Source organism: Phymastichus coffea, unplaced genomic scaffold (genome assembly GCF_024137745.1).
Source record: "Phymastichus coffea isolate CEN01 unplaced genomic scaffold, Cenicafe_Pcof_1.1 PCOF00133, whole genome shotgun sequence".
Taxonomy (NCBI): Eukaryota; Metazoa; Arthropoda; class Insecta; order Hymenoptera; family Eulophidae; genus Phymastichus; species Phymastichus coffea.
Window position 1 is genome coordinate 138,683 of NW_026706944.1, and position 24,222 is coordinate 162,904.

At 34.9% G+C, this 24,222-nt stretch overlaps 3 protein-coding genes across 3 annotated transcripts in view; 2 read left to right on the plus strand and 1 right to left on the minus strand.

The window, feature by feature from the left end:
* Positions 1 to 24,222, minus strand: part of LOC131671704 (uncharacterized) — a 118,868-nt gene that overhangs the window by 71,571 nt on the left and 23,075 nt on the right. The window lies entirely within an intron of this gene.
* Positions 2,688 to 3,543, plus strand: LOC131671680 (mediator of RNA polymerase II transcription subunit 28-like). The gene is made up of 2 exons (XM_058948293.1): positions 2,688 to 2,870; positions 2,967 to 3,543. Exon 2 carries the CDS (start codon positions 2,976 to 2,978, stop codon positions 3,507 to 3,509), a length of 534 nt encoding a protein of 177 aa, XP_058804276.1. The 5' UTR covers positions 2,688 to 2,870; positions 2,967 to 2,975; the 3' UTR covers positions 3,510 to 3,543.
* LOC131671681 (venom metalloproteinase 3-like) lies at positions 5,853 to 6,638 on the plus strand. Its single transcript, XM_058948294.1, has 5 exons — positions 5,853 to 5,941; positions 6,013 to 6,035; positions 6,105 to 6,213; positions 6,315 to 6,470; positions 6,546 to 6,638. Exons 1-5 carry the CDS (start codon positions 5,928 to 5,930, stop codon positions 6,586 to 6,588), a joined length of 345 nt encoding a protein of 114 aa, XP_058804277.1. The 5' UTR covers positions 5,853 to 5,927; the 3' UTR covers positions 6,589 to 6,638.

A 24,222-nucleotide genomic window follows, 5' to 3' on the forward strand; every position in this document is an offset into this window, starting at 1 on the left:
TACTGAATTTATGAAAAGCAATTCAGAAGTACTGGGGTGCCAGCATATACAGTTGATGAGTACTGGCGAAACGTTTTCTAAGTGTAAGGACTATATTAGTCTCTGCATGTACATCGCAGAAAATTCGATAAGCAAAATTCAAATAGGTAAAAGACGATATCTAGAAGCACGATAGAGGATGAAGTTGAAAAGACTTTGAAGAAGCATTAATTCTCGGTATTGAATGGCAGCTCGCCTCGAAGAATACAAGGTAGAAAAAGGCTTGGCAGAGCTGATCAGTATCAAAAGTCTTGCAGATTCACAAAGGAAAGCCGTGCGCGTCGCCAGTCAAACAAACGAATAAAGAATCCGAGGCGCTTGCAGAAGCGCGAGCTTACATCCGCCTAGGGTGTGCCGCCGCCTCGCTTTCTCTCTGTCTCTCCCCCTTCCCCCTGTTGCCGGTAAATGAGAAAAAAAAACTGCAACTCGCTCTGCAAAAAGTGTTTTGCTAATCATCCCGGTGTACAGTGTTACCTAGAAGCTTTTGTATTTTGTCCTATTGCTTTTGCAGTTCGCTCGTGCTGAGCTCGCAATACGCCTTGCTCCAGTTACCTTTGTCTTTCTCCGATACGTATACATTTGCTTGAATAAATATTGCGCTTATTAAGAAGAGTGGAGAAAGAGAGAGAGAGAGAGAGAGAGAGAGAGTTGCCAGTAAGAGCATTGTAGTTAACTTCGTTTGCATTAATTTGCACTGCTGAAGCTAGCTAAACTAGCTGAAGTTTTTATAATTACAAAACAAGGTTGTACAAGTTTTTTTGACGTGGCTTACAGTCTCTTTTGAAACAAAATTGACAAATACTTTTAATTGGAACCCATTGAAATGTTTCTACAACTGTTTCTTATTTTAATAAAATGTTACTATGCGAATAATAAAAATCGTATTGAAAAAGTTAGATAACTCACAATATCGTATACGCACTGCGATATGTTTCCTCAAAGCTTTTACTAAAAATTGAATTGTAAAATTTGCACAGTGAAAATACTGCGTAATAAAACTATGACTACTATGTACTTTATCATATAATATCAATTTTACAAACCGAATGTACAAACGATATTTATATTATAATAGGATCATTCACGTGGAAAATTAGACATAGTGATTATCACACAAAAGAACCATTTTTTAAGTTATACGTTCCGTCTTCACGCATATTTTCCTGATAATAATGACATAGTTTCGAACTTTCTGTTCGATTGTTCCAGGAAAGTGAAGGAAAGCAACAATCAACAATGGAGGCCCCGTACTGGCAAGTTGGCCAAGAACAATCCATCAGCTACGAGTGAGGCCTCTCCCTCTCTCTTTAAGTTGCCGCCCAGGAGGGAATTAATCAATTGTTGCTGGTAAAGGTATATAAGCTGCAGAATTGTCGTTGCCAAGTTTCCGGGCCGAGCCTTATCGGCGCACGATGACGTATGCTATACGGAAAGGGAAGCCCCATTGCAACGCGAGACCGCTAAATACACGTCGAGTACTCAATGCTGCAGAATCGTGCACCAGCTTTCTCTTTTTTTTCGGAAAGTACACAACTCTGGTGAGGACGTTGGGAATCGACGCTCGAAGAACACTTCAAATGAATGAACTATTGTGGGGAATAATTTCAATTAACCAACAGACTTTCACAAAAAAAACAATAGAAAACATAAATATGTTGACATAAAAATTGTTCAAAAATCTAATAAATTGATGATAAAAATATACTTACAATTTTTTAAACAACCAAAGAATCATGACTTCCAGTTAAAAATAATCGGAACATATCTAAATTATTTTACCAGTTCTACAAAAATGTGGTGTTTCTATGTAAGTTATATGGCCCTACCAGACTAGAAAAAAATTGAAGTATGAAATTATTTTTATAACAAATAAATATGATATGAATGCACGTGAATTGTTAAACGAGGTTGTATTTAAGATTGTTATTTATATATTGATTATTACATTACTGCGGATGATATAATTTCTATAGTAAAACTACATAATAACTTATTGTAATATGGCAGTGCAGAGGTACATATTTAATGGTTAAAATGAATCAATTCGTTAAATTCTACAAATTGCATTGTAAATTATAATTTAAATTTAGTACTTAAAATTTTATTTTCATTAATTATTGATCAACAAATGCAAACAGCGAACTAAATGACATTATATAACAAATAACATTACATAAAGTATAAATAAAATATAAGCATACTTATTTAATAATTGATGTATTGTATTAATTTAATAATTGATGTACTGTATTAAGAGACATTTATTTTAATCTATATAATGCATTCTCAGGCTACAAGGTGAGATTTATAGATTATTAATCAATAACGTCGACCTAACATCGTAATACTTTATTACGATTAAAAATTAAAGCATATAATTCGACCGTGTAGTGAAAGAAAAATACAGGATTATTTTTAAATATCATCACTACAGTCGCTCTGACAAATAAGGGGCGGGTTCCCACAGCACTGCGTGACGTGACGGTGGCGTTGAGATACAATGATGCTCATAGGCTACGAAAAAGAAAGTTTTCCGTTAGACTGGCAAGCGTCCACGGCGCGAACGGCTCGTCCAATGAGAACGCTTCAGCATGGCTTGGCGCTCGTGGAAAGACGCGATTGCAGCGCTCACCTAGCGTTCTCTGGCATTCAGGGCACGCAGTCAGATGTTTTCGTTGCCGACGCAAGACACAGCAGCAAAACCATGTCATCAGCATTGCAATTCTACATTTTAGTGCTATATTGATTTTTATTTTGCTTAGTGTCACACGTTATTGATCGTCAATTGTCGCCGTGGTCTGTCGGTAGTTAGAAAACTAAGAAATAGCTACGTAAGTATCACTTGATATGTAAATTAAATGGCACGTACGTTTACGATAGGTGTCAAATATCGTTACTGAATCTACTATTTACGTTTTTTTGTATAGATACAAGTGATGGCAATGTCAACAAACGGCATTGGGACTTTGATGGACGAGTTCGAGGAAGCAACGAGACAATGCTTAACTTTGTTAGTAGAAAATGAACCGTTCAATGTCAAGACTGGGACATCGGCCGATAAAAATTTGCATCAAACAAATGTTGAGCAAACGATTTCGAAATTTATAGATTTAGCTCGACAAGTTGACAATTACTTTTTGCAGAATGCTTTCTTTATATCGGTCGCAAAGCCCGAAATTAATATTAACAATGAAGTTACTGTAATGAGAGAGGAAATAGCATACAAAGACAAACTTATACAGAAATACGAGGAGAAAATTAAGTTATGGAAAAATGTTTTAGACAACCACAGACATCCACCTTCTGCCATACCAGCCATTCCACACAATACTAATCCAACGCCAAGTGATCACATTCCCGTGTCGCAACAACAATATTTACAACGCCAAACACAGCAACAGATGTCAAATGTTCAATCACCAATGTACCAATTGCAACAAAAATTTCAAGGTCCTCCGCGTTTTACGTAATGTGAATTAATGTTACAAGCTATTGATCGTAATAAATAGTTTTTATTTTGTAAATAAACCTTTTTCATTTATATTACCCCCTCCCACCAAAGAAAATATCTTCCAATCTACTTTTGATAAATGAATATTCTACATATTTTATTTAATAATAGCCTTGGCGTTTAAAACAGTTCATTTTGTTTGTTCAGAATAAAGCCAGTTAATAAAAGAAATTCGATCAAAAACACTGGACGTAATTGATAACATTTATTTGTTTTAGGTCAAACTATACTCTAATTATATTAATATTCATTTTTATTTTTAATTATTTTAACGCTACATCGGCAAATTTAATTAACATTTTATAAAAAATTTTGAAAATTCGAAAAGACTAGTAATTTTTTTAAAAGTAATTCTAACAAATTTTGTCATATTAAGATTTTGAATGCGTAACCATGTGAATAATTATAAAAACCAAATAAAAAGAATTCGGATTGATTTAATTTAACAAGATAAAAGGAGGAATACGTATTTTAAGATTGTATAAATTAAATTCATCGCTGGAATTAAATTCAGGAAAAATTGAACGAAATGAGATGTACAATGATTTAATGATCATTTTTATCATTGTTCGGTGTGATTACAAATTAATGAATGAATTTATGGTTTGTGATTCTCTTATAGTGTACACAAGTGCATTTTGGCAAAATTTTTGTTCAAGTATTTAAGTTCGCTTGAATTCGAGCCAGATGCAAATCGGCCTCTGCTCCAAAATGTCGATTAAGATCGTTTTAATTTTGGCAATTTTCATTAATGCCTCTGTGCATGCAAATCAGGTTATTTGACTATTTTAAAATATCTTAAACGTAGTTATTTTGAGTGGATTAATTGCTATAAGAACATTCAATATGTGCAAAGTCAACATTTATAGATGTTATTATCACACTCGTGTACAATTAAAAATTTTTTTTAATTGATTCATTTTTATGCCAGAATTTGTTAATAATTACTTTCTATAATACTTGTTAATCGTAAATTTTGTTTTCTTCCTAACAAAATGTCATTTATTGTGATTTTTTAAAAACTTTTTCCTAGATCTTAGATAACTTGAGTGATTCTGAAATTAGAAGGATATTTCATCAAAGTCGGGATCAATGTAAGTATTCACATAATCTTGGTTAATAAAGTGAAATAGAAGTTAATGTTATATGCGTACGTTTAGTGCCTAACTACAAAACTACTACCCTGAAGACTAAGAAAATTTACAGAGCGAAAAGGGAAGTCCGACCAGTTGAATTTACAGTTGATGGAAAGAAGGTTGAATTAAACCTCACACCTTCAAAATACAACGCATTGCCTCAAAATACTCCCGTATGGACTGTTGAAACCGATTATGGAAAATCTACAAAACACCGGTTCAATAAATTAGATCAAGTAAAAAATGAGAAGTTGCCTTTGATAAAGTTTAACCAAAAAGCAAATATGCTTTACTAAATAAAATGTATGTTTTAGAGTGAAATAAATTTCGATGGAGTTCTTTACGAAGATCAAAAACATATGGCTACATTATTAGCCTACTATAAGGGTCCATACATCTTTTACGTAAGCAATGAATAATTATTTTTCTATGTTGAAATAACGTTATTATTTATGTGCTGTTTTCTGAGCAATCTGATTATAATCATTTTTCTAGGATGGCATATTTCAAGAGAGTATGAACAGGAAAATAGTGCGATCTTTACCTGAATCGTGGAGGACTGAATCAGGAAACGAATCTCACGATGATCATGTAATCTTCGATGTTGATCAAGCTGACTCTAGGACCGAAATTAGTTAGTTACTTTTCGATTTAATTCAGCTTTTAATCCGTACTTTAATCTGATAAGCTTTTAATTATCTCTGACTGTATTTGTAGTTGAAGACAATGATCCTGACTATGATAACGCAAAGTTGGACAAACCATTAGATATACTATATCCCAAGCTTCTTCTTATCATAGAATACAACTATTTCAAGTAGATTAATTTTCAAACTATTCGTCAATGCTGTAATATTTCATATTAATTTGTAATTCTTTTCTATTTTTAGAAAGCTTTCAGAAAATGTCGTCGAAGCCATAAAATACGCAGTTCTTTTCTGGAATTCCGTTAATTTGAAGTATAGTACACTGGAATCTCCCGAAGTGAAGGTTGCAATTACTGGTGTTATAATAGCTAAGGTAAATTGTTAGGAGCGTAATTCAGTTTAGAATTAGGAATCTCCGATTCGTTTCATTTATTTACATAATTATAGGACGACACTGCTTTGAGATTTGTTTATGAGGCTCGTAACCGATCGGATATGAATGCAATCAATCACGTTAGTCTGTTGAATGGAGCAAGTGATTATTTCCGTGGGCCATTCAAGAATGAAGTTCGTTTCTACAATTACGATTCAACTATGACCATGACAAAGTATGACGCTTTACAAGATTATCTCTTTATTTATTCGACGGACTTAAATAAACGTGGCATTTCTTTTTCAGCTTGAATACCGGCATAATAGCAGGTATTGTATTATGAAATTGATAAATCGAGTAGACTTTTAAGCAAAACTATTAGTGTAATAATATTACAGGAAGTGCCTACCGCGGAAGAATATGTGGCTCGAGCTATAACACCGGTTTTGTTAGGGATAATTCGAATTTCAATGGACTTTTGGCAGCAACGCATGAACTTGGACATTTGTAAGTAGAGAGAGCATATAGAATTGATAGAATAATATTGGCATAGCTTAATAGTATACAGTGTATACATTGTAATTGTTGAAACAATGTTTGCGTCGCAGGCTTAATTTACCACACGACGGTCAATCAAACGCTAAAGGCTGTGTATCATATCAAGCAGACAAAAGAGCCGCAAGTATAATGGCACCTTACGATTTGGCCGTGGACAAATACTATTGGTCTCGGTGCAGTAAAAAGATTCTCCATGACTTTGCAACGTGAGTCCATTTTACGGATGATGAAAACCTTTATTTTCAGCTTTTCTTCAACTTAACACACATGATATTTTTCAGAACGAAAGGATGTGAATGCATGAAATACCCATATCGACGTTAGATTGCTTTAGCAAGACAGCTGATGTTAAAAATAATGTACATAAATCCAAGATAATATAAAAAATTATATACAACATAACAATAAATAACTTTTATTAACGACTTTGTAGCATTTGTTATTTTAAATTGAATCGAATAAGCCTTAGGTATACAGTGAGAACATTTCCAATGTTAATTTTAATATTTAAATTACACCGGGACGTGAATTTAAAATGCAAATTCAATTTTGGCAGCTGTGCCAATATAAATTTCACAAATTATAGTTCACTATTTGAGATTTCGAGAAAATCATGAATTTCACAAACCAAACCTATTTTGTCAACTATTGCTATCCTCCCCGTAGTATGAACAGGTGGCTAAATATTAAACATAATTCCGCAATAGCATTCTTATATATACTGAAAAATATTGAGCCGTAGATCAGTTGTCTTTGTCACAAAATGAAAATCCAAGTCTTGAGCTCACTAGTAATTTGTCTACTAAACTCAGTTTTGTCAAGTGAGCAACAATCACAAGTAAGACTAAAGTGCTTGAACTTCGGAAAAATAGATTTTCATTTCTATTTATTTAGGTCAAAATAATATATTATTTAATTAAAAATCACAAAGAGAATGTATTGAACGGGATTATTCATTTGTTTATAATTTTCATTTTCAACTTATTCGTTTACTATAAAATAAGATAATACGTGTATAATCGATGGCAAGATATGTCTTAACAGCTTTTAGTTTATTATTAGAAAAAATAATGTTAAATTTGTACTTATTATCCGTAGTATCCGTGATGACAGAGAAAAAATGAATAAGACATTTGGAAAATGCGAGATGATCATAGGTATACATGCTACGTCATACGAAATGTTCATAACACTTTCTGATCATTTAACGATATAATTCGACGTTCGTAATTATATTATTCAAAATGAACAATGTTATGGAATATAAACAGTTATTTACTTTCTAAAACACTGTATGTTTTATTAACTAATGCTCTTAGAGTATATCCTTGAAAGTGAAGTTTCAGAATATCTTTCATTGCAAACTTATCATTTATTTGATACTTCAAAGCTTTTGGTTGAAATACAAAATAGAATTACGATAAAAGAAGCAGACTTCTAAAACTAATATAGTCGTGAGTGTACGGAATTACTTTGTTGAAGACGTGAGGTTAAAAAAAAATAATTGATACCAATCTAAAGTACTTTTTTTATTGAGATAAGTATATTAGTTGCACATATGCACAGAGGCACAAACCACAGCAGGAAAATTTTAATTATTTTCAACGATCGGCATAAAAATTCCGACTTGCGGAAAAAGCCGCTGTTATGCAATGAAATTATAAATACAAAAACAAAACACGTGCGCGTAAAATGCTTTGAGCAGCGTCTGTTCAACAGGAAAATTTCAAGTGAGTCAATCCTCTTCGAGCGCTACGAGCTGTGCTCCGGTCGGTTCCCTCTCTTTTCTCGCCCCCGCCGTGACTTTTCCGCCGATCGCTGCCCTCATTAAGCCTTAGAGATTGTGCACGGCCCTTTTACACCCTTCGATCATTGTCTACTCTTTCTCATTCGTAACCTATCCGTACCTAGGTGACCCTCGATAATCGAAGGCTGAATTTCACGTGGGGACTTACAACCTTCGTGTGTCGAGTGCTCCGCATAGCTAGTATTATTGACGTCACAGCGACGACAACGCCCAAGGCGCTCGCGCACGTTCACGGGCCGAGCTCCTGTCAAGCGAGACCCGTTGAGCCTTTTCAACTTGCCGTTAATCCGTGAACGAATAAGAGCAGGTGCATCGTTTCTTAGATCATTTTTGTCTTTTTTATATTTTATTCGCGTTAACTTAACGTTTTTATTTACGTTAACTTAGAAAAAAAGCATTTTGGGAGCGCGTATTTTGCCACAATTGTGGGCGAAGGCTGAACGATACGCGTGCTCGATAAAAGGAACGGTATTGGAGATCGATAAAGATCTTTTCTTGGCTCAAAACTTCATCAAATGATGGCGTGTCGGGCATCCACGGTCATCTTGACGGAGAGCGTCCACGAATACTTTTTTTCTTTATGTTTACAACATGCGCGTATCCCGAGAATGAAAATGTTTTTTATACGCTATACGCGATGAGCAACAACAAGTGTATAAACAATTGTTATCGAGAAAAATAACGATAGAAATGAGAAGTCACTTATTCCATCTGTGCATAGTTTTGAGACAGCGCCACCAATAGTAGACTTTACAACTTTTCGCTGGCAAAATGTATTGTGTTGAAGAGGAATAATAACTTTAATTATTTGGTCCATGAAAAGAGTAGTTTATGATACCAATATTGAAATTTATGAAGTTCAATGTCATAACCTAAAGCTGTGTTTCAAATTAAGTGGTACATTTTTATATCAATAATTTCTATCTTATTATAATAGTTTTTTTCAATTGAAAGTACGCACGACTTTATTTTAAACAGCTAATTATATCTATTTTTTTACTATAAAGCTTCATGCATTTATCTAGAATTCAGTTCTCCAAATCGCAAGAAATATTGCTATCACGTTATTCTAAACTGTGCATGTTAAATCTGAGAGCTTATATGAAAGGAAATGTTGAGTTTAATAAGGCGTTGTTTTTTATGGCTTTTTTGAATTAACCTAGAGGTACATTAATCAAATTAATATCGAGTTTGTCATACTGAAGTGTTAACTTAGAAGCTACTGGTGTCACGGTGGTTCAGTGGATAAGAAGTGGCTTCTGCGCAAGAAGTTGTGGGTTCAAGCCCTAGGCATATGAAAGTTTTCAGAAACTTGAAATTTTCATGTGTTTGCTATAGTGGCTCACCATTTAAAAATATTTCTCGCCGTACTAAGTATCAAGGGAGGTAAATCCACGTATTAATAACTATAGGGAACCAAGACTAATGTGTACAGGTGTAGCCAGTGTATCTTTATAGTGTTCCATGTGAACGTAGTTCATTGAAGTAATGATAACAACAATAAAAGTACTGAGTGAAAGCTCATTGTTAATGAATTACTTTTTAAGAATAATACGGGGGTTTTTTAATCATCTGCGCTCTTCGTGAAAAGAATCTATGAAAATATCTCAAAACTTATAAAAATGAAACGTGCGTTTGCGTATGCACTTCCTAGTTAAATAAGTAAACAAAATAAGGGTTACTCAATCGTCGATTCTAACGATTTTGATCACTTTATTTACTAACTCATAGAGTACAACATATGATTCAATTTTGTAGATCCATGGCAAATTAACTGATCATCAATTTAAAAGCTTATTCCGGAGGGAACGACGAGATGGTAATATCTAATACATTTATTTTTGTCTACTTTGCATTTGAAACTGTAATTATCATCGTTTTTCTCAAAATAGTTTTTGGCTACGAATTTGTCAACATTGAATCCAAAACGACACATCGATCAAAACGAGAACTACGGCCTGTTAAATTTGTAGTAAATAATAAAACAGTCGAGCTTGATTTATATCCTACAGAGCATGATGTTATGTCAAGTTATACACCGCTATGGCATGTAAAAACCCAACATGAAGACAAAGACATATATAAGGCTGCAACATTCGTAAGTATTTCTTACTCAATTGAAAAGTTATATACTTTCAGCTAATTGAATTATCTAACTAGAAAGAAAAAGAGATCGATGGTACATTCTACGAAGATTCTAAAAATATGGCCACCGTGCTGGCCTATTATAAAGATCGATCCGTCTATTATGTGAGTATTGTATGAAATAAAGATAAAATGTTTTCTTTTCATTTACTGTACTCATGTGTATTGTTATTTAAAGGACGGTATTTTCGGTGTTAGTGACGAGTCAAAAGTAGTAAAAGCAGTACCTGAAGAATGGCGATATTTGACATCAAATGCTGGAAACCACGTCATTTTCAACGTAAGTCTGTCTGGAAAATCTATTGCACGTAAGTGATCGATAATGTTAGACGGTAATATATATTACTTACTTACAATTATAAAAATAGAATAGTTTTGAAATATCGTATTTTTGAATTATTTATTATCAGTTAAGCCAGATAAATTGGACGATAGTGAAGAAAAATTGGATAAACCTTTAGATACGTTGTTTCCAAAACTTTTAATAGTAGTGGACTATTCACTCTATGAGTAAGTATATGGCATAAATAAATAATTTAACATATAGACGCGTAGTGTCAAACAATTTCAAAAGTGATTTCTTTATTTAAGGATATTAAACAAAGATGTTCAAGAAGTCTCCAAGTATATAGCCACATTCTGGAATGTAGTTAATTTAAGATATAGTAAACTTGACAATCCCAAAGTCAAAATCGTGGTCACCGGAGTTCTAATTGCCGAGGTAAGTTGTAGATAATGCGTGGATAAATATAATAAAAATGAGGAACTCGATGAAGTGCATCATGAACGAACTTTAATCAATTCATATTCAGGATCCCACCGCATTGGAATACATTTATGGATCTCGCAACAAAACCAGTAATAATCAAGTTATTCCTAACGAGCTTTTGCTCCGTTGTGGACAATACTTTCGTAATAAATTTTACAACCGTAGCAAATTTGAAAATTATGATGCAGTCATTACAATGGGAAAGTAAGCATTGAAACTATGTAGCTATGTAAAGAACATAAATCGGCTTTCAAATAATAACTGTTTTTGTTTGTAATATTAGGTTACAATCCGGAATTGTACTAGGTATGTAAATAATAAAAATGACGAATCTTTGAAATTGAATTAAATAAACCATTACTGATACCCGTGTTACAGGTGCTGCATTCATAGGAGAAATCTGCGATGACACATACAACGTAGGATACGTCCATGATAACGGTAGCTATAGTGGAGTACATATAGCTACTCATGAGCTTGGTCATTTGTGAGTATTCCTGTCCAAAAAGTGCTACGCATTTACAAAAATATAAAATATTCTTTTATTTTTATCTACCTTTAGACTCGGTCTTATTCACGATGGTGATCATGGTTGTCAAAACTACCCCGAAGACCGCGACAACGTTGTAATGGCTCCCTCGACAGTACGCGTCAAAGAATACGTTTGGTCGGATTGTAGTAAAATGTTTTTCCAGAAGATTGCATGGTAATTAATTTGAACGTTCTCCGTAATTATCCGTAGAAAAATCATCTCGTTTATTTTTATACTAAAATAATCATTATGGTTTAAGGTACAAAAAATCTTCTTGCATGGAAAACCCTTATCGGCGCAGACAACACTGATTTGTTTATTTTAAATCTCAAAGAGTCTCGTATTAAACTTAAATTTAGAAGATAAGAATTTTATAATCTAATAAAGTAACTTTTCATTAAAATTCTGTTTGCGGCGCTTTCCTCGTACTTGATCAACGAAACACACTCCTTACGTAAGCAAATTTTCAATAAAATTGCTCTGCGAGCTTTCCATGCCAAATGAAAAATAAGCGAGCCTCAGGTGTGTCACGAAAAAGCTTATATAGAAAATGAACTAATGTTGAAACGAAAGATGAAAAGAGTGGATGTGCTAAGCTGGCGCGTCTTAAAAAAATGGCGAATAATCTAGTGAAGCGCGCGCGAGGCCATATTCTACGAGGCACTTCACAAAGCTGTCGAGTATGGTTGCCTGCTTTATTTATCTAAAGCTTGGCACAGCAGGTAAATACGTGTCTTCGAGTGTACATACAGCGATACATTGTCGTCGTGAGTACATAACGTGATCCCACACGAGAGGGGAAAAAGAAAAAAGCGTCTCGAAGGTCCATCTCCGCGCAAAGGACATGCAGATATATAGTGCGTGGAGGCCGGCAAGTTTGGTAGAGACAGGGTGCTGCTCGTTATATATAGAATGCTGGCGGCGTCCTTTGGCTGCTGGCTCGGAAAACTTTCGCGTACGAGTGCACCGTGAAACTTTCATTGTACGCGCTCATCCGTCCCTGAGCCCCGTTTTCTCGGAAACTATTCCGCGAAGAATATTTTGCGAGGGCATTGTCGTCGACGAGTCGTTCGTGCAGTACGAGTTGTAAAGAGGCGCAGAGAAAAAGAGAGAGAGAGAGAGAGAAAGCGAGGAAGTATAAGAGTAAAGCACTCCCTCTCTCTCTCTCCGCTGGACGCTGTAGCCAGAAATGCTTAACAACGGCAAAAGTCTCGAAGCTAATGCGCGGAAAAGCTGCAGCGTATGGGCCAGCGGCAGCTTTTGCTGTTTTGCTTCAACTGCGGGACGAAAATTCGTACTTTCCATCTCGCTCGGTCACTCATTTTTATTGTTTTTTTTTTTGCGATATAATGCATTTTGCACTCGCACGTTATCAGCCGGACTACATTTTTACCCAGACAAAATTCTATGAGTATTAAAAAATTACTGCGAATCCGTCCAGGCCAGTCGTTGTGTCCAGGGAATTGCGTCAAAAAACAGTTGCATGTCTGACCAAAGTCGTGCCTCTACTACTTGTACTCGGCAGCGGCCGTGTGTGAATACCGGGCACTAAATTTTAATTAAATAGTCCGACGTATAAAGCAAAGGAGAGGAGGAAAAAAACTGATGAATAGTGCACGAGCAGTTGGTCTGGTAAACAAGCAAGCCAACTTTCCGGTAAAGAGAGCAAAATATAAATTCTCCGGGCGGGGCAAAACTGAGGTGTAATTACGCTAAACCGGGAGCTAGAGAGAGAGAGAGAGAGAGAGAGAGAGAGAGAGAGACGACGACGACGACGACGAAGGTAGCCGGCGTTGCAACGACATAACTCAAAATCTTATTCATATATACGAGCGTCGCGTTGCAGCGCCATGGCTATTACGCGGGGACGTGAGTTAGGAGACGCGCGAGATTTCATTTGGCCGCTCTCTCCTTTACTCCGCGCTCGGCGCAAAAATAGAACCATGGCTGGGCTTGCAATTTTGGCCTGGACGTGTTTACACGCTAGGCCTCTTGCGGAAGCTGCAGAAACTCTAATGGATTCCCGCGATGAGCGGCTCGCGCATGCCAGTTGTCCGGCGCTGCGCATGCATAACGCGCTGCATTTTTCCACGGCCGATAAATATTCATGCGCGAGAGAGGCGCGACCTTAGCCTCGATGGATTTCCGCAACGGATTTAACGGGCGCCGTACGCCCCACCGAATAATCAATTTCTTCTGTAGCTTTTTGCTATTTTTTTGTATACAGGCTACATTTACTTTGGCATACCCCCTGCCGATCTTGACGGGACGACTGTTATCTAGCAATCAGAGTAACGTTCGTTTCTTTTCTATGTTTCCATTACAAAATGGAACGATTAGCACAGAAGATAAGTCCATACGTTTTCTCATATTAATGATGTTTGAACATCAGCGATGTGTCAAACTAATCTTTCCTCCGCTATCGTAGAAACGATCGTTATTTGCGCACGTGTTCTCGCTTCAGTGACATATTTCATTTTTTTCCATTTTGCTGAAATAAAATTTTAATGCTTTGTCACGTGTGTTTAGAACCATTATCTATTATTACGCCGTATTCTTTATGATTATAAGTTCTCACCCAATAGAAACTCTTAAGTTAACATCAAACACCAAAATCACCATAAAATTTTACTTAGCATGAAATTACTCGTCTTAATAAACAATCGAAGCATTCACTCAAAACATGGCGACTGAGAATGGTGAAAGATAAGATTAGATTGTTGATTTTTGATTGCAATATAAGTCGGGTTAAATCATACCGACTCACAAATGAAATAATAATTTAACGATAGAAAAAAACATCAAATAGCAAAGTATGAAAATTCGAAAATGTAATTACACAAGTTTGTAACACTTTCTTACTCTCTATGACCATATTTGCTGTAAATTTTATCAAGGCCGCTCGAAAAAAATTTCAAATTAAGACCAAATCCTACAAATTCTTTATATCTACTATTTACGTTAAATTAATAATTCAATTTAATCACCACAATGGATAGAATTTTTAACGACGAAACAGAACACTATGATTTTCGCTTACAGTCCATTTGATTTCAAATTACGTCTGCGATCCTTTAGAATAAAAACACTCGATTGTATGAAATATCCTTATGGAGTTTACATAACTATTGATAATTGATTTCCTTTGAAATGGAGATTCAAAGATTAGTCGAATAGCAATTCTTTCGAAAGCTAATACCATTATTAATAATATCTTTTAATACACTTCAAAGGCATCCATTGACAAATAAATTTGTAAGCTATACTAGTCATCAAAAACATCTGTGACGTCGTGGCAACAACACAGCCTGAGGCTTGGCACAGTCTCTGAGTTCCGTTGTCGTCAGAACTGCGATTTCTCGCCTAAACTGGCATGGATCACTATAAAAAACTTTTTGGAAAGGGAAAGTTCCACAATTCCTTATGCTTCTGCCTTTTAGATCCCAATCGATCGTAGTAATCCAAAGACGAGAAGTACCCAGGGTCCTATCTAAAGTAGAACCCGGTTTCCCTATAAGGATCATATCTAGAACCTGTTAATAGTAGTTTCTAGATACCAAGGAAAAAGATTATTTTTAGAGGTTCGCGAATTAATTATGAGAGGTAGAAAAGAGACATAGAGAGAAACTAAATATATTTCTTTAGCTTACTACTTTATTTTATTTTCCTTTAGCCACGATCTGGTACTCAGATCGTAGCCTAGCTCCTTGGCTTCTCAGCTCGTCACTTGCTTCTTGGCGGCTTCTTGGTCCTCTTGGGTCTTTCTTGGTGGCGACACGAATGCCTTTTTGGTCTCAGACGATTCTTTTTATATCCTGGAGGGTGGTTGGGAGGCGAGTCCCACTCTCGTCTCCTCATTTTTAGAAAGAATGGAGCGGGAAGTCGCCTGCTAATGGGCTTGCCAAGTTCTTTTGATTTTCACTCATTTGATCTTCGGGCCCTAATTAGAGCGAGGGGCGTGGAGAAAATTGTGAGCGCGGGCATCGGAGTGCGGGCCTTAATTCAAGAGATGGCTCTTAGAGTATCCATTCCGCACATTAATGACGCTTATTATTTATGAATGTTGGTGGGCAAGATTTTACAGTTATACTCTTAATCATAACGATACTTATAGTCTATTTAATACTAACAACAAAAATACAACTTAAATTCATTGTAAAATACAATTACAAGTAATTGTTGATACAAAGATAAGGGAAGAGCTTGCGAGCTCGCAAGCTTCGTTACAAATCTTTACTACAAGCTATTGTTATCTTAAATATGAAATTTAACTACTTATTAATCATATTGCTTTAATTAAATTGAAGTTCAACGGAAACTATATTCGAAAATTTGCGCATTTTGATAGGGCATTTATAGAATAATTTTTAACCTAATTTCCTAGAATGTTAATCCGTTAAATCGTATAAATCTCTATTAAAATGAAAAATTCCTTTTCTTCTTCTTTGGTTTCTGGCTAAATCAAGCCCCGGAGCGAGAATTCGATGAGAGGTCTTGAGAACCCATGATTATTTGCTACATAATGTGTAAATTAAATACTTGAATTTGGACAATTTTTTATTTTCATTTCGTTCTAATGATGAATTTTTACGCATTTTTACGCATCAAAGGAAGAAAAATTTGTTAGGAAAAGTAGAGAACAGGATGTAGTCGCAGTTTTATGGCCCTCTTCTCTTATCGACATGTGTACGCTTACCAGACACGTGCGCGGAGGCAGCGTGCTCTTTGCATGCGAGCGAAAGAGAGCGACGGGCGAAGGAGGGTAGGTATAAAAAGAGGGTGCCTAAGCCAGTACTAAGTTCGGTATAGATTTTATTGACACTTGGAAACTATAAAGGAAAATTTTCGCTGTGACGCTCAACCTAGCCCCTCCTTCTCACGAGCAAAGGTTCTCATTCCGTTCTTGGTTTTAATTCTAAGAAATGAGAAAAAAGTTTTACAATTAGAGTGTTCGGCCCGCCGTCACACGTCTTAAAATTCGATAATTTAACGAACTACACGTTTCTTATCTACTGCTGGCGTTCAACATCACTAAGACTTCAGTGTTGTATTGCCTATAATAATCGCAGGCATAGTATTCATCATTTTTATGCGACGGCAATCTTATATATGCGGAAAAATATTGAATTTCACGTGCAGTTCTCGTTGTCTAGTATAACATAAATAATATAACCTCAAGTCTGCCAGTAATTTATTGTTTGTGTTATGATTTATCGAATGAACAACATTTTTAGGTACGAGGAATTTAACCGGTATACGTATATCCGCTTACTGAGACCGAAGATATTGAATGGTAATTAATAGAATTTTAAGACGTGATAATAATGAATTTATTATGAATTTTGTAACATCATATAAGCTGATATAGATTTGTAGCAATCTGTTGTACTCATTTCTTTTGATAAGTCCGTAATAAATTATCTGACGCTTTAACTGAAAGCATGTTTCGCGGAAATTGACGAACACTGTTTGTCATATATTGCTTCTACTCGACAGTTTTGGATTTCAAATCGAGGACAACGTAATTATCTTGTTAATTAGTTCATATTTACGAGTTAATATCAAATCCAAAACAGCACGACGATGGAAACGAGAACTATGTTCTGTTGGATAGTTTAAAGAAAAATTTAGCTTAATTTCCAACCGACTAAACGCATAGTTATATTATTAGATTGTGTACCAGTATGGTGTAGACAAACAGAACAGCGAAATTACTAATAATGTCAGATCACTGTTAGAATAAGCAATCAAATAGTTTAAATAATATAAATACGAAAAAATTAAACTCTTTCGCTTAACTTAATATTTAACTAGCGAAGTAGGTAGATGGTATTATCTTTCAAGAACCTATAACTGTGGCCACGGTACTAATTTAGTACAAAGATCGATACATTTTTATGTAAGCATCCTAATGAATTATTAAACAAATATATTTTTTAAAGCGCCCTGCAGGAAGTAAGACCTCGTCGTACGCTCGCTGAAAAATGTGAGCTCAAATTGGCTCTTTCCACGCGTTATTTTTAAGAAAAAAAAACCGTAGCTAACGTGTTTGGAAGAGAGATTCTCTTCTCGCGTGCTCTTCCAGTTTCTCGCTCGGGTGTAAATCTCACACGAAACACAAGAAAATGCTTTCTCGTACTAGTTAGGTAATGTAATATTACATTTTGTGTACTCACGTATGTGACGTCATATGAAGGACGGTGTTTTCGGCGAGAGCAATGAGTTAAAAGTCTTAAAAACAGTTCAAAGATGATGCAGATCACGTACAAGCTCAGACGGTGGTAACCATTTCAATTATAACAGAAACTTGTCTGGAAAAATAGTTGCACGTAAGTGAGTGTTAACATCAGAATTAACTCTGCTTATGTTATACGAACAGATATGAAAATTACGTTCCAATTTTTATAAAAAAAATCGGACAAACCTTTGAATATGTTCAATTTTGAGCTCTTGGTAGTAGTTGATTATTCACTCTTCGACTATAAGTGCCGTAGTTTAGTGCCTTAAGATAGTACTTTAGTAAACTAATAGCACTACAAATTTACTGAATTTTGCGGCAAATTTAGTTTATGTACCGATTAATGCCTCTGCAAAGTTTGAGATCGATTTTCCGTCTAGTTTTTGATATATAGAAGAAAGTGGGGTTAAAATATCTGTCTTGAATATCTTTTGACTAACACAGATTTAGAAAAGACTATTACCCTCGTTAAAGAACTGGAGAATTACGTTCAAGAAATAATCAGATACTGGGCAACGTTCACTCAAATTGAGAAGCCCTAAATCAGAATTGCTGTAACTGAGTTTGTCACTGATGAGATAATCTGTAAATAATACATTCATTCTGTTTTGTAATAGAACCAAATTGATCTCGAAAAAAGTCATTATAAAAGTAGTTTATGTATACGATTTTATTGCTTTGGAGTACACTTGCGCAGCTCACTAAGACAGCAATTTAAAGCGAGCCCATTTCTTCGAAATTATTAAAATGTTGAAGGAGTTCTGTGATAAGTTTTATGATAAAGCCTAATTCCGAATTGATGAAATAATCTTCACTATGGAAAAGCGAGTAGCAAAAACCAATGTGGTAAATTAAATATCATTATAATGGATTTATTACCAATAATTGTTCTTTTATATGATTTCAGTTATCAGCAGATAACAATTTAATGGATTGGTAATCGAGAGTGTCTTTGAAATTCAGTCAAATAAAATAATTGATGAAATCAAAATTACATTCGATACTTTCTATGATTATAGCGTTGTATACAATAAAGATTATCATTTCTTTATGTTACAGTAGTATTTACTACGAAAAATATGAATTTACTTATGTACAAGACCTTTTTATCTGTTTGCAGACTTAGTCTTGCACGCGATGGTATCTAGAATATATTAAACTTCTACTGGCAAAAATCTTTCCAGACTTTTGCGTGGTAATCGATGTAATGTAAATTTCATAAGATTTTCTTGCTTGAAAGATACACTTATGGTAATAAAGTTTAATGAAAAGTAATAAAAGCTTTGTTGTACAATAGAGCAACGATTATTTCTCGAAATTTTATTGGCAATATTATTTTAATTAAATGAACTGTGATATATAGTTCATAAATCAATAAGGATACTTCTCTGTCAATATTATGTGTCATAAGTGTAAATAGCTGAGAGGCAGGCTTGTTATCACATTCGATGATAATTTAGCACCGAAATTTGATAACTGTGATATTTCAGTAAAACTATTATGTATTATATAATGGATTGTATAAGTTTTACATCTGATAATCAGCTATTTAACATCAATGAATGTGAATAAATAGCGGAACGTCCTCTCTATCGGGTTTCATAAGTGGATTGGGTGAATCAATCTTACTTTCCGTTAAGCTGCTGTTCTGAGAAAAGAAGCGAATCGTGTACTTAAAACGAAGCGCTTGATTGCGGAGAGAGAAAGAGACAGAGAAAAGACGAGCAAGAGACAAAAAGAGAGAGAGAGAGAGAGAGAGAGAGAGGGAAGTTTGACTGTTGATTCTTATTTCTGATAAAATGTCATAATATCCATTAAGTTCGAGTCCTGGAACTGAAATATAATAGCGTAAATACCTCCGGGGCGGTACAAAACAAAATATCAAAGCGCGGAAATGTGATTACCGAGCAAATTTATAAAACTGCTTCGTTCTCTGGAAGAAACGACTAGCACTGCGAGAGGAAGAAAAAAAATGGCATAACGAGCCGTCGGAAAAGCACGTCAAACGGCTTTTCCAGTCGAACGCGGCCAATGTGCCTCTGCGTAAAATCTGAAAGAGAAAGAGAGAGAGAGAGAGAGAGAGAGAGAGAGAGAGGTAGGAGCGTCACGAGGAATAAAATCAATAAAGCGATGCCGGCGTTGCTTTGTTCTGCACTACGCTCTGTCTGTAGTCTCGCCTCCAATGAGAGCAAAATAAGCAACTTTTCACGTAGTTACGCGCAACACCTCGGCCCAAAATTTTTAATTTTTTTACATTCTATTCGTTTGTTTATCCCGTTTATTTGACCAAAAAGAGCGCGCTTAAGTCGTTTCTGCTCACTCACATAGCTTTTCTCCAGTTTTCCTGGAATTTATTTTTCCTTTCCATTTGCAAGAGCACATCGGTGATCTGATTGCGCGACACATAATCAACCATTTCTCGTAAAAATACATAAGTTAACCACTAGCTATTGTAATTATCTGGCCTATTATTAAAATAATATTTAATGACTTATGAATGTTGATAGTAATGAATGTACTTCCAACGTCTAATAAATGCATTTGCATGTTAAAACAATCGGGTAAGTTAAATATCATGTTTAACCAATAGAATCAGTGAATCAACATGAGAGGTCTAAACAACTACTAGCGCCCTTTGTGAGAGACAGAGTTGGTGTATCTCAGTACGGCGATAGGTATAAAAGTAGCACAGTAACGTCCAAGTGGATAATCGAACTTTTAAACTAGTGGAGGGGATGATACGATGATCGAAATCGAAATTGAGTAGCGAAGAGGAGATAGACTAGAGTGCTGCTACTGCGAGAGGAGAGGAGAGACGAGTGAGTAAGTTAGTGCTAAGGCTTTCCGTGGAAATTGGACTCGCAAATTAGTCGGGATTCGAGCAGTGACAGATAATGGTCGACAAATGCGAGGCTGCGCCTCATCTCCAACTGGAATATAGACTTGTAGGTTCATTTGAATATTGAGTAAGCAAACCGCACGTAGAAAGAGAGAGAGATGCTCCACAAATATATATACACAACATGAGAGGCTGCGGAGGATCGCAGGATGCGCGCGTACAGGCCCTCCAACATCTCTCGTGTGTTTGTATGCGAGCACTGCAGATCGTGCGCGCCTGTTTTATGCATCAACAGAAGTCGCGGTTTTGCGCCGAATTTACCCTCCACCATGTTCAATTATTAACCATTAAAACCCTCTTGACGAGGCATCTCGCGAATTTATGTTGCCCGTAACTCTCTACACAATGTACGATTCCCATATTTCTGCTTCCCGCTTTTTTTGTCTTTTCGAAAATGTCAACGATGTATTACTTTTCAGATAATCCATGTGCTGATCGATGAGGTTGTCCGCCGAAAAGAAAATGCAAGTCAATCTTAAATTAAAATATGATAACTCGTCATGTAATCATAAACTACAAAATTTATTCCCCCTTATAAGCTCATATAAAAAATTCAGACAATGAAATGAATTACTATTACTCATTTAGCTCGCCGAGGTTCATGAGATTTCAAATGAGATTTCAAAAGTTAGAAGGCGTTTCGTTCTTACTGTTAAATTGGACATCTCAGTAAAAGGATCTAATAATATTTTGTAGACGGTAGACAGTTCATTTCTTTTAAAAATCAAATGAGCACTCTGCCGCCAATATTTTAAATCGAATATCGAGTTTCGAAATCTCATTTAAAGTCTTGTGAGCCACAGCGAACTAAATGAGTGATAGTAATTATTTCATTGTCTGAATTTTTGGGGTAAGCTCATGAGATCGAATAATTTTTGTAATTTATGCAAGTCAATCTTTCTTCATTAAAATTCTCTCTCTTTCTCTCTCTCTCTCTCTCTCTCTCTTCACTTAAACTGGTTTGCTCTTATCAATAAGCAGTTATATTTTCTTGGTATATAATGCTTCAAAGTTCTTTCTACGTCAATGCCCGATTACCTCGACATATATCTTTCAACCTATAAAGACCACGTCTTACAGCAAAATTTCAAACGTAACCCTCCTAGTTCTTTCTCATATCCAGCTTCTTGCACTGAGGTCTGGAACCGATCGTTCACCGTAACTGGAGCTAATCTGATGAACTCTCTCAGTAACTGATATTGATTTTGATTGCTTTGATGATTTTAAATCCTAACAGAAGTTATACTTCTTGCTCTTAAAACACAAACATGGAGGTCTAGGATCGTTTTCGAAAATCTCACCTTCATGACTGTTCTATATAACCCTTCCCCTATACTTCCTATCCAGTTTTCGTTTTCAAATAATCACCTTTTAGTACCTGGTCGTTATCTTAATTATGACCTATTAAACCCTACCTTTTGACCATATTATCCAACAGCGAAACTGTAAAACAATAACAAGCAGAACTATTAAATGTTTAGCTGGCATCATTAAATTCAACATTATATTTATTTCTCTATTACTTCACGTCCATTGATATTATTCGTAGTCTATTAATTGTTCAATTGTTATTATTTATTACACCAATTATTATCTTAGTTTTAGTTATACGTAATTATTTTTGCCTACTATAAATACTTTATACAAGTAAATCTTAAGCGATATAAATATTAGTTGTTAATATTTAATGTACATATAATTGTAAATAATAACTTGGTTATATTTCTAACACCAACCAAACGAGGTGTCACCTTATGATCAATTTAATAAAGCTATCTCAACTCAACTTCTCAACTCTCAACCGTCTCTCTCTCTCTCTTTTCGCCGATCTCTGTTGGGAGTGTCGAGAGAAGGGACGAAATCACTTAGGAAAAGATTTCTCAACATGAGCTCAATCAGAGTTCGAATTGAGGGGCTCCAATTACTCCTGACTGAAAATTTCTTCTACCATATCTTCAAAATTGCATAGTAATAGTTGAGCCCTGTAGTGCATGTCAGTTTAATTGAGAGCCTAAACGCTTCTCGATTTTGAGAAATGATCGTCACGTGAATGGTGGAAAGGGGGAATTGAACTTTACGTACGCAATGAATTCAGAGTCACAAATCTAACATCCTCTAAGATATGTGAACCTGGGAATACTGGTATGTCGGAATACCTATAAAACAACGTCGAATTGAGCAACTCTCCTAGCGCTTTAATTGATCTTTAATTGATATTAATTAGTCTGCAGATCACTAAAGGTGCCCGTGCAGAGAAATAATGATTTCTTTGACGCTTTCGGGAGTCTTTGCGGCATCTGTATAGCTACAAAATTATCACAGACCACCATTTTTCAAACCCAGAGATCAAAGGAAGTGTATCCGAAGGGATTTGATGCGCTAAATTTGATTCCGGGCTCAAAATGTCTTCATCACCTTATGTTTTTGAAATATCCTAACCTCAAAGTGTAATATTCACGGTTTTTACAGTTTTCCAAATTTTCTCACAACGCAAATTTTTCTTCCATTGAAAATTTGAAGATGACATTGGAAAGAGAAAATCTACTATAAAATGAACTATTTAATCTTTTAGAATGAATTATTACAACCACATATATCGATCATTGACAAGTAGAAAATATGAGTTTCAAGTATAATTTTTTGCGCTGTATTTATCTTCATATTCTTGTGTATTGTACTATTTCAGCAATTTTCAAAGCTTGTTTTCTATTATTCCATTTTTGCTCTTTAGATTTTTTATCAAACTCTCTAATTCATGTGGGTTTGTAGGAGTAATGAATTTAATTTATACTGTAAATTTTATTCATATTTTTCCCTTAACTTATTGGTTATTTTCCATAGATTTCTCAGATTACTAGAATTTGTATTTATTAATTGTTTATCGTATACTTCCTTAGCTTCATGTATGAAATTATAAAATATATTGGTGTAGTTTTTATAATATATTTTATTTTTTCTTAATATCAGGATTATTTACAAGATACCAGTATAGCACTTGTGATCCATTTATTCCTAGGGTTCAGATTTTGTTTGAATTTATTCAACTTCTGATCTGCTTTGTATGTACAATTATTTATTTAATCGATAAGACTATTTATTACAATATCGTAACTATGCATGTTTGTTATTTTCAACCAATCAACACTACCAGCTATTTGTTTTTATTTTGTTATATTTAACTTATCCATTGTATTTTTAATATTATATTTCTTAATTAGTTTGATTGGCATAATGAGTGGATAATGACGATTAACTGAAACTATAAGCGTAAAAGTTTTGTAGTTAATTGTTTCAGTTTTTATTAAAATATTATCAGTGCTCTTCCTTTCTTATATCTACATACCTTGGTCATCTACAGCTACAATCTGTAGATGGTCAAGTTATTCCCTAAAATCCCGGAGCATAACTGTAAGGGGTAAAGATGTGCATAAGTAATTGGTACAGGTTTTTTTTTTCAGGCAACCATTTCTTTTTTTTACATAAAACAAATTAAATATTTTACAAAAACAAAAACTTATTAAACGTTCGCTTGGCTCGAAAAAGGCGTCGATTCCGTTGATATAAGAAT

Coding starts and splice junctions, on each gene's coding strand:
- LOC131671681 (XM_058948294.1), top strand. Junction 6,036..6,104: donor GAATACCGGCATAATAGCAG/GTATTGTATTAT, acceptor ATAATATTACAG/GAAGTGCCTACCGCGGAAGA. Junction 6,214..6,314: donor ACGCATGAACTTGGACATTT/GTAAGTAGAGAG, acceptor TTTGCGTCGCAG/GCTTAATTTACCACACGACG.
- LOC131671680 (XM_058948293.1), top strand. CDS start 2,976: ATGGCAATGTCAACAAACGGCATTGGGACTTTGATGGACGAGTTCGAG.